Raw genomic sequence first — 11,758 nt, forward strand, 5'->3', positions numbered from 1 at the left:
ACAATATTTTGAAAAATATCACAAAAAACTACCACGCTCAGGTGATTTCTCACGATATTTTTTGTGATTTTTTCATAAATATCGTGATACTTCTCAACAGGTGTATAGCCAGTACTTTAAGCCATGGGATTTTGTCGCGCTGTCACACAGATACTCCAATCGTTATCAAAAGCTTCACAAAAAAAATTTCTCATCCCCATAGCCACAGCCGTATCCGTGTGACAAGATCATTTTGCAAACGGGAACAAACACTCGTTGCTGAACTTTTGCAGCATTACCAATAGACAACAGGTCGCCACAGTGACAAAAGTAAAAAAAAAAAAAACGGCAAAATCTCGGCAGCCCAAAAAAATAAAAAAAAATTGCAAATCTCACATTTTTTTGGGGCAAAACCTCGGCAATAAAAAAAAATAAAAAAATATATAAAATAAATATTTATAAATAAATAAAATAAAAAACATGCAATCATTTTACTTACGACAAATAGCCAATAAAAACATAAATATCGCATTTTTAAACATGATATTTATGTTTCTGATGAAAAAACTACGAGAAATTGCTGAGTTAAACTTTCAGGTAATTTCTCACGATATTTTCATAAATCTTGCAAGATTTGTCACTATGAAGGTCACAACATTTGAGGTGAACCAGAACAAACAGAAATACATTGTTAACTTCCCCCCTAAATTGCACTGGTAGCTGAGGCTATTAAAAGGCATTGACATTGAGATTGTGGACCAGAGGAAGAAGGGAACTTTGATGCAGCTCAGTAGGGTGAAAAAGGATTCCGCAAAAAAACAAATAAAAGAAAAAGAAAAATAGGGAGAAACAAAAAACTTTTACCAAAACCTATATAAATACAAAAAAGGGCGGGGAAAAAGGAAAAGAGACGGATAAATTTTTATTTTTAATAAGTTTTAAGGCAAAAGCAATGGCTTATAGGGAGAGAGGCAACTAATAAAAGCTTAATTTAGAAAACCCGTATAAATAGAAAAGGAAAGGGCAATTGTGTGGACCATAGAGTTTTGAACTGTTTATACAACAAAGTCCAACGATCTAAAGTATTTTTGACATGGTACAAACCACCTTACGAGTAAGGTCACATGGAGTAACATTATTGATATATTAGTTGTTTCAAATGGCATGGCATTTGAATCCCAAACAAGACATTTTGCAAGTTTTAATCAAGCACCAAAGTATCTCATATTCTCAATAGTATTTCAATTCTTTTGAAAGAAGCAATTAACAATTTTCCCTCAAAAAGAAAGAAAAAATAAACAGAGGGAAGCTCTCAAGGGATGAGAATTATGCATAAAGCACATGGACTTGATGAGACTGAACTCATGTTGACATGATGGAATGCGTGCTTATGAATCAGTTGACAGCGATCGAATGAAGATTAAGGCCATCAAGATGGATTATGGTGGGGCTAGACAAAAAATTGTAAAGAGGCTACAAAATGCACATAACATCATAATGAAATGATGAAAGTAAAGAAAAAAAAGTTCCTTGTTTTAACCATACTTCTAAATCACAAAAAGTATAACCATAGCCAATAAATGGTTTATTTAAACCATGATAAAAATTCTAGGGATACAACTAGAAAGAAGCCTAAGATGCAGCAATATGCCAAGTTCATGCAGAAAGCACTAACATTGGATATCAAGCAAAATTGGAATTCAACAATCCGAATGCATTTCTTCACAAAAAGATGAAAGTTAAACTTCCAGAACTGTTCTGCTTGAGAACTGTAATCGATATCACAGACAAAATGTTTTGTTTTACTGAATGACCTCAAAATGCATCACCTGACTGCATTTAGTGCTTAGAGTCTTCTTCTTCACAGAACTTTGTGTATTTATCTGAATCCATTAAGGATTTCAGCTCATCCGGATCACTTATATCAACTTTTATAATCCAACCATTATCATAAGGACTAGCATTAACCTGCATCATAAGAAAGAATTGATTCATCATCACAGTCTTCCTGATTTTCACCTAGAAAAAAGCAAACAAGTTTGGTTTATTGAAATTTTAAGCTTTTCAAGGTCGCACTTTTTCACAAAGAAGAAATGGGATACTAATGCATAATACTTGAAAAACTAAATTGGAATGCTTAGGTTTTAAAATATTCAGTGAAGCAATGAAATTTAAATATATTTTCTTTTGCAATTTCACTGGCTTGGCCAACCCCAAAAAAAAGTATTCAACCAAGCAAGTCCTTTGTTGGAAGGTCTGAGCTTCTATTCTGTGATTCTAGCTTCCTACAGAGGCAACACATCAAGACAATCAGATTCATGTTATCTTTAATTTTCTTCCAGCACTGGAGGAAGAATTATAAGAAGAAAGAAGAGAGGGAGATGAGGGTTAACAAACAAGTGTGCAAAAACAGAAGAATAGTGAGAAATGGAAGCAACGAAACATGGGAGAATGCTGGAGGCCACTCCAACAAACAAGCAAGGCCTATCAAGAGAGAATCTATGAACTGGTACTGTCAGCAAAATGCAAGTTCATGCCAGTGGAAAGCATTCACGTTTTCCCAAAGTCATATCCAAAACCAGACAGCCAAATCTGAGGTACGGCCTATCACATGCCAAAAGGCTAATAGAATGCATTTCTTCACTTAAGAGCTAAAAGTTATCCAAATTCTTAACCCCTAGTATCATAACCAGAAGCATACTATATTTGATTTATCAACCTATAATACCTGGATATCTAGAATAAATATGATACTATTACTATTATTATTATATTTTCAGGAAAAAATAGATACTATTATATGAATTAAACATTTCTTGTTGTTAATTGTAATTGTTTTTGTCACCATAATGGTGATCAACTTAAGGCGAGTGAATTACTGGATGACTTACCAAGCCTGGAGAACTCCCAAGTTCTTTATTGACTTCCACTACCTTTCCTGAAACAGGAGAGTTGATGTCACTAGTTGCCTTCACACTCTCAACTGCACCAAAGCTACCTCCTTGTTTTACAGTTGTTCCAACTTCAGGCAATTCAATATATACAACATCACCCAAGTGATCCTGAAATAGAGGAAAAACAAATTAGTACACCAGGAATTTGCAACAAGGCAGCAGTTCATAGGATCTATTATACTATCTTTAGTACCATAGTTTAATATGCAACTATAACCATATCAGATGCCTGATGTTCATTTCAATTCCTAGTTTGCCCTACTATGGATTATTACCCTGCATGACTTCTATAAATTTGCTTGTGATACACATTTTTACGTCTTTGACAAGAAACAAAACCGATAGGCATGGAGTTCAATAACTTTGTAGGACAACTAAGAGAACATTTTGGCAGTAAATCAAGATAGTTACCATGTCTTATGGACACTACTTTTCCCTTTGGTAACTATTTCAAGATATGCATTGTATTAGATATGATGCAACAAAATTATTACTTACAAGTTTTGTTCACAGCTTGGGCATACAAATGCATAAAAAGTATATAAACATGTTCACTTAATGTTAAATCCATTATTCTTCAAACAAAGCAGAAAAGAATCTAATATATTTCTCATACTAAGGTTGAGACCCTATATTAAACAAAATATAAACTAGAAAAAGATGAACTTTCATAAACTGACACAAACATACACAAGATGATTTTATTGATATTATATCATAGTTTGATGAACAACTTTTCCCAAGTCAAGCTAGCAAAACCAAATGCTATGGTTTACAAGAAGATAGGATTACCTTATTCAGCATCTGAGATTTCTAGTCATTTCATGCAGACTGAATAATTTTTTAGTCAAAGGATCAAGAAAAGAAAAGTCAATTACATGATGCTGCACTATGATAAGTCTCTCAGTCCATCCAAACAGAAACCATAAGGGTCATCCTAGTTGACCTGTCTAAGTTGAGACCCAGAAATAGGACCTTCCCACCTCCTAAAAGTCATGTTTCACCTGCAGGTCAAGATAGAACAGGGAACAAGCCACATGATTGGCTCACGATTTGCAGGCGACCTAATAGTATAACCTAATACTCACCTAGAGTTATGTTCAACGTCCATGGAATCACTTTTTGTATCCTTCTTATGGGCCACATATTAAAAACAACCCTTATAAGAATATTAAAATCATTAATTTATATTAACCTAAGATTTGGGAACTTTAGAATGGCTGGATGAGGTTCAAGTCTAGATGTATTGCAGAGTTCATGTTTAATATCTCAACCAGTGGTCGAGTTGCAATACAGCCCCTATGTCCTTATGTCATGTGTAAATCCATTCACATCTCAACCAGTTAGACCAAGTTTGCAGTCACCAATAACAGCAAATCCATAATCCAACACTTGGGGCCTGTTTATTTCATAACCATGGAAGGGAAGGCCCTTTCATTGGAAAGGGAATGATTTTGGAAGATCTCCTGCCAGCTGAACTTTTCTATGAAAACTCCTTCACATGGTGGGAGATGTGAAGGGATTTACACATGAAATAAGGACAGGGATGGGAAATGTGCAAGCCCACACATGCCATGCTGGCACTTTCCCATCTGTGTGATTTCCCATTTCTTTCACCCATGATGGGAAAGGGATGCCAGCTCGACACTTTCATATGAAATCTGCATGAAAGAAATGAGCCCTTAAGCATCCCTTGTTATTTGGTGGCATCAACACTAAAATTCCTTGAATGCACTCATCTCATCTTAAAATTGTGAACCTTATACACTAGCATTAATAGCAGACAACAATATCCTCAAGTAGAATGACTAATTGATGTATGGTGATAAAATCAACAATTATTTGGAACTGTACTATATTTTCCAATTTGTTATTTTTTAAATTCTAAACAGCACAAGCTATCCATAACAATATGCAACATATAAGAATAGAAATCAGGAATATCCTAAAAGGTAATAAATACTCCAGTTCTGTGAATCTTACTTGCTTACAAACTTCAATTGCCAATAACCAACTTCAGTGAAAACTTAATAATTCTCATTTGCTAAATGCCAAAATAAAATATTAATCAAATGAAAAGGTGGTGATAAGAGAGCCATCATTGAAGGATTTTCACATAATATCATTACACCAGAAAATAAAGATCTATCCAAAATTGGATAAACGAAAATAATAACCTGAGCATGGTCAGTAATCCCCACAGTAGCCAAAGAGCCATCCACTTTAACCCACTCATGAGAATCAGCATACATGAAGTCCTTCACAACTGCAACATGGCAAAATGGAAAAATTAGTATGAAGGAAATCATGCTTTGTCAATTAGGCATTTCCCAACACAAATTTACTTCAAAAAGCTATCCTGTAGTACGCAAAAAAGAAGACAGCTATGGAAATCAACCATTTAATGTGATCCACAAATTACATGGTCTTGACATATGCCTTTTACACTTATAAAAGATATCAAATTACATGTGCCTCAATCACATCCATTTGCGTATATTCCTAACACATTTCACATGTGGTGCATGTGGTCAAAATCAGAAGGTATAGGCCCCATGACAGGTTTACAACCATCCAAAATGTATAAGAATCGTGGCTTAGATGAAAGGTTATGAACACAAGTTTTCTTTCTTTTGCCAGTTATTAGATGTCTTTCACATCAATTATCTTTCACTGTTTTTCTGACTCCTCTAATTCCCCTTCTTTGCTGGTGGACATGCTACGCAAATTTACAGTTCGCTTTTCCTCCCTCAAATCAAGGATTTAGAGATGTTTGATACAAAGGAATCCCTTCATAAATGTTTGCTCTGAATTATTTTTCCCGACTTGTATTTATAATCTTAAATGGCATTGCGGGAAACATAGACAAGCTTCTCCATCGTGGAAATATATTACATGTACATAACTTCCCATAGCTATGGAAACTTTCTGTTACCAAATTGCAAAATATTTATCTAGCATTCTGTACATGGAACTATTAGTTTTTTCTTGCACCAACTTCTAATTGGAAATCAATTGATGCTGAATCAATAATCAGATAATCCAATTAACCTCCAAATGCATAAGCAATCTTCATTATAGTTGGAAAAAGTTAAGCCAAATACACAATAAATGTATCCTCCAGCTGCTCCAGTGAGCAGTCACACCTCAATACATTTCCCTTGAAGCTGAAAAAGAAAAACTTATTGAAAACTCCATTTTTATGGAGAAATGATCCACCATATAAAATATTTGTGTCTTCCACCAACTTGTAATTGAAAACCAATTGATACCGTGTCAACAATCACATGATCAAATTAACCTCCAAATACATGAAGAAGCTAAGCCAAAAACACAATAAATACATCCTCGAGCTGCTCCAATATGCAGTCACACGCCAATAAATCTGCCTTGTAACAGAAAATAAAAACTCAAAACAGGATCCATTAACAAAGCAGAAAGAAGGAAAACATACTCATTTCACTACAGCTTCTGAAACATCAGGAAGCTGAAAAGGAAAAGAAAAGCACTTGTTCTAACGATATTGAGTATGCCACCACGATATGGGTTTGGGATACAGGTATACATGATTTTTATGTAGTCACTTGTTTTGTAAACTGGATAGGGAGAAAGATATGCAGAGGTAAAAATGAGAGCATCCTGGAAATGTAACCATTTAGATCTAAAGAACCTTCAAGAAGCTCATTCTTCTGTTTTGATACTGTGATCAGAACAGAGCAACATGATCGTACAGTCACAACTCACCCACCAGACACGTTTTAACATTTCACGCTATTGCTTTCAACTTTGAGATTTGAAAAAGCAACATCTCGTTGAAAAGCTCCATATATCTGCCGTTTCTCAATGCATTTCTTTACACAGATTCTGCTTTTTTCTCTTCGCGTGGATTGTAAATATTTATCAGAACATGGAGTGCCCGTCGTTTGAACTGAAATTGAGATATTGATGCAAATTCTTCCCCAATAGAATTCTGAAGAGCATAAAAAAATTCATCGATTGAAACACTTTAACAACCATGATCTGTCCACATTCATGACGGCCTTGCTTCTGATTGCAAAAAAAGTACAAAATGCGAATGCTAGTCATAGATCTAACCAAGCACATCAACAAAATCCATATCAAGATCAACAAACAACACAAAATACCGCAATAACCCAGAGATCTCATCGCATCCCATCCATGATCTCTATAGGGAAAAATAAAACAAGAAAAAGAGAAACAGAAACCTAATAGATCACGCAGTACAAGAATATCGCACTGCCGACATGGCTAACTTCGGGGTCATGATCAAGCACTACCGGTTCGAAAAGACGCAACACAAACAGAGACAAAGTAAGAGAAACAAACGAACTAATAAAAGATTAACAATTCGAGATCGCAAGCAGAGGATCTTCCAAAACTCCGATCCTCAATGTTCGGGATCTATGATCCTTCATGAGAGAGAGAGAGAGTACCGGAGGAGAAGGATCTGCAGAAAAAGGAAGAAGGAGAAGGCCGTGAGAGTCTGAGGTAGGAGGCGGCCCTTGAAGCCCACATTCTGGAAGCCATTGATGTTCGGAAGTGATTTCAGAAGAGGAGTGTTGGTTTTTGTGAGCGGTGAACTCTCTCTCTCTCTCTCTCTCTCTCTCACGCTGTGTTTTGTGTTCATGAATGGGACTGGGAACAGGAAGGCAAGGAATCAAGTAGGTGTCAGCGTAGGAACAGGTGTGACACACCACCAACATTCTGAGGCACCGAAAACAAACAGTCCCAACCAATGTTGTCAGTATCGGTATCGGGCCTGAATCGTTTAGGCAACGATTCAACTGTATCGGCCTAAACGATACTCAAGTGAATCATTCTGCTCTTTATCGGCCTAAAAATAAAACACAGAATGCGACACATGTTAAAACTATTAAAATAATATTTATAAAATATTAAAATATATATTTTATTATTTTTTATATTTATTAAAAAACATGTTGTGCAACTGAAGTGTTGTGCGAGTAGAATGTCATTGCGGTTGAAGGAAAAGTTTTATAGGACGACTATTAGGCCCGCTTTACTATATGGTACAGAATGTTGGGCTGCTAAGAGACATCATATTCAAAAAATGAGTGTAGCTGAGATGGATGTGTGAAAATACAATAAAAGATAAGATTCGAAACGAGAAGATATGAAAAAAGGTAGGTGTTGCACCTATTGAAAATAAGATGAGAGAAAATCGTTTATGGTGGTTTAGACATATTCGGCGAAGGCCTAATGATGCTCCGGTTAGAAGGATGGAAAAATGGGAAAATATATTAGTTAAAAGAGGTCGTGGTAGGCCTAGAAAGACATGGATGGAGGTGTTAGGAAATGATATGAATGCTTTGAACCTCACCGAGGACATGGCTTTGGATAGAAATGATTGGAGGAGAAGGATTCATGTGGAAGACCCAGAATGGTTTTCTTTTTTGGTTCATATCGCCGACCCCAATTGTTTAAGGATGAAGGCGTAGTTGTTGTTGTTGTATTAAAAAACATGTTGATTCAATGTGTCTTGATTTTCTACCGATACGATATGAGCACATACTGACAACATTGGTGGCAATTCGCAATTTGGTGTACTTTGTTGGTGGAGTGGGGAATGAACATAGGTCGGGACTGGCTCAAGTTAGGGGTGTCAACGGGTCGGGTTTGATTTGGACTCAGATGAAACTAGGGGTGTCAACGGATCGGGTTTAGTTCGGAATAGAATCAGACACAAACCTGATTTGAGAGGATGGTAAACTCGGGTCTAATGGGATTCATCATAAAATACTAAGAATTACATGAACTAGATCCAGATCATACCCGGCAAAATAATATTTTTTGTCATTTTTATATTGAAAATTTGTAGGTCTTAATCGAAACTCGGGTCAAGCCCGTGTCTGGTACGAAACTTCACAAACCACCATATATTAATCGGACCCTTCAGATCCGAGCCGGATTCTAATTAGGTCTTCTTATTTATCACCAAACCCTCACCCTATAGGGTTTGGTACGGGTCGGATCTGGGTCAAACCCAACCTATTCGCACCTTTAGGTGGAACCAAACTGTTTGAGATGATGGTTCAGGGTCTGGACTATGGTTTAATTGGCTCACCATACAAGAAATCATACTCGGATCCTATAAAGATTATATGAACCATACCAGGTAAAATAATATTTTTTGTCTTTTTTCATTGAAAATTTGTGAATCTTAGTCGGAACTCGGGTCAGGCCCAGGTCTGGTATAAAATTTCACAAACCATAACTGGCTCCATTTATTAATCGGACCTTTCGGGTCCAATCTAGATTCTAATCGAACCTTATTTATCATCAAACCTTTACCTTATAGGGTTTGGTACGAGTTGGGTCCAGGTCAAACCCAGCCTATTGACACTCCTAACTCAAGTCCTGGCCAGTGTAGCCCATGTCACATGTGACTAAGAATATGGATACAGACACAGTACAAATTTAAAGTGGAGTCCGAGTGCCCCAGGAAACAAGTTCAAGGTCAGATCCGGCATGGGGCCCACGCCAGATTCGGCCGTTACACAAACAGTCCTGATTTGAGATCCGATAGAGCTGTCAAAGGGTCGGATTTTTATCCGATATCTGACCAAATCTGGCCTTTTTTAGTCCGATTTGGTAAACCAAAACGATATTCCGATTAGAATTGGATGCGAATATAGTTTTTATTTTTTTGTTACCAAATCGGACAGATCCGAATCTAATAACATGTAAAAAAAATCTGAATATGGTACGAACTTTTTACAAATCAAATATAAAATCAGGATTCAAATCCGTTAAGCCAACATCATTAGTCAGATATGGTATGAGCCACATTTGACCTGAATTTGAACTTCTTACATCCCTAATGAAGGATTTCTTGCCCCAAGGGTTGGATCGGGTCGATCCAGAGATCCTTGATTTGAAATCCTGACTCTTAAAATAATGAGTTCAAATCATATTCCGGTTCTGTTAATTGAGATATTCAAACATGTTGTAAGACATGAATGTGTGATTCTCATGAAAAGTAATGAGGCGTTTGTTACGTAAATGAAGGGAAGTAGGCTTTATAAGAAAAAGCCCCCTCGGCATGGGAAAATGCTTTCCGAGGGGGAAAGGGTGAGATGTCACTCTGGCATTTTGTATGAAAGATGGTAGGCGTCCACACCACTCTCTCTAGGCATTTGTTTTCATCCCTGGTAGGAAAGAGCTTCTCTTAGGTATGAAAAGTACTTTATAATCTAATCTTATACCTACCAACCCAGGCTCTGCTTGTCTGGTAGGATCAACTAGTGCACGTCGACGTTGCAGGTTCAAAACCCAATGGTATAGTTGTATAAATATGATAAAAAGAGAACCATGGGCAGTGGAAGACAAAAAGTATCTCCTTTATAGCATCTTTCAAATGACATGTTTATCACGAATTTTTTTAATGAATTTCATTGGATATTTGTAATTTTTTTCTCAAAAAAAGAATGTAATACTTACATGGAACCATAGTGACAAAAGTTAAAAACGGCAAAATCTCGGGATTCAAAAACTTGAGAGATTTTGAAAATTTTCATAAATCTTGCATTTTTTGGCAAAATCTCAGCAATAAAAAATAAAAAAAAAAATTTTATAAGAAAATACAAATAAAACACATTTAAAAATAAAATCTCGTGATAAATATCTACTAAAACCGTAAATATCAAAATATTTGTCATAGTTTGAAAATCTCATGAGGCAATTTCTCGCGATATTATCACAAGATTTTTATAAATCTTACGATATTTGTTACAGAGCGTGGCACTAATGCAATTTTTTTTACAAATTAAGAGTTACCTTTCCAAACTCTCTCTCTCTCTCTCCTTAATGTTCTTAATTACCAACCTTGCATGGCATACCAAAAGTCATGCCCCTCTTTTTGTACCATTTACTATAAGTGGTATAACAAGTAATTTTTTTAAATATTTTTCATATACATTTTTAACAAAAAATATGATTAATAAAATGGTTTAGTCACGTGCTGGACTTATGATTTTGTGGGCGCCTGAAAGCCCAAATGGTCCCCAATCTTTCTTTGTCCGCATCTGTGACTCGATCTTGCGGGGGCATCATCTGATGCCAAAATTATGGTCCACCTCCACCATGAGAAAGCAACCTAATTACCAGCTAGATGGTGCATGTGAAAGTGAAATTACCTTGTTTAGATTTACGTATAGTTGTTGCATCATGGTTTGGCACGACCTACTTTGGATTTTGACCACTGACCAAGCTCATGTTGTCAACCTGCACCAAAGCTCACCCTTTGGTACCACCTACTTTGTTTTTTTTTTATATTTACATGAAGAAACCGCCTCCAGGATCAGAGACCTAGTCGCGATGACTCTGCTTACCGTACTTATGATCACTGTCCCGGCGGCAGCGGCAGCGTAAAACTGTGTGGGCTCAGCGTGGTTGGTAGGAGCTGTCAGTGCATGTCTCCCTGATGGCCAAGTACTGGACCTGATCCATTTGCATCCCTAGTGCAGCTATCTCATTCGACCCCTGCAAGTATTATGTACATGATCACACCTAAATTAGGGGGAAATATTGGCTACCATCAACTGTACCATACACTCTAGTACAAGTCACTCTTTTTTCACAACTAGACTTTACGAGAATCAAGCAATACGAATATGGCTTTGTTAGCGAGAGCAGATCAGGTGATCCGTCAAATCACTTTAAGAAAGTGATTTGATATCTTTACCGTCCATTGCTTCATCTCACGAGAACCCTCGGTCTTTATGCAATTTGTGGACAGCGAGGATGCCAAATGCTTTCCTTAAACTGATTTGGCTGATCACCTG

General features: G+C 36.5%; 1 protein-coding gene across 1 annotated transcript; it reads right to left on the minus strand.

The window, feature by feature from the left end:
- Positions 1 to 1,490: 1,490 nt before the first annotated feature.
- On the minus strand, positions 1,491 to 7,559 carry LOC149844766 (glycine cleavage system H protein 2, mitochondrial-like). The gene is made up of 4 exons (XM_089997331.1): positions 7,388 to 7,559; positions 5,111 to 5,199; positions 2,871 to 3,041; positions 1,491 to 1,947 (listed from the first exon to the last, which is right to left on the minus strand). The coding sequence occupies exons 1-4, from the start codon at positions 7,479 to 7,481 to the stop codon at positions 1,819 to 1,821; spliced, it is 483 nt and encodes a 160-aa protein (XP_089853457.1). The 5' UTR covers positions 7,482 to 7,559; the 3' UTR covers positions 1,491 to 1,818.
- Between the last annotated feature and the right edge of the window lie 4,199 nt (positions 7,560 to 11,758).

The sequence above is a fragment of the Nuphar pumila genome, chromosome 2, assembly GCF_984573655.1.
Source record: "Nuphar pumila chromosome 2, dmNupPumi1.hap1.1, whole genome shotgun sequence".
NCBI classification, from domain to species: Eukaryota; Viridiplantae; Streptophyta; class Magnoliopsida; order Nymphaeales; family Nymphaeaceae; genus Nuphar; species Nuphar pumila.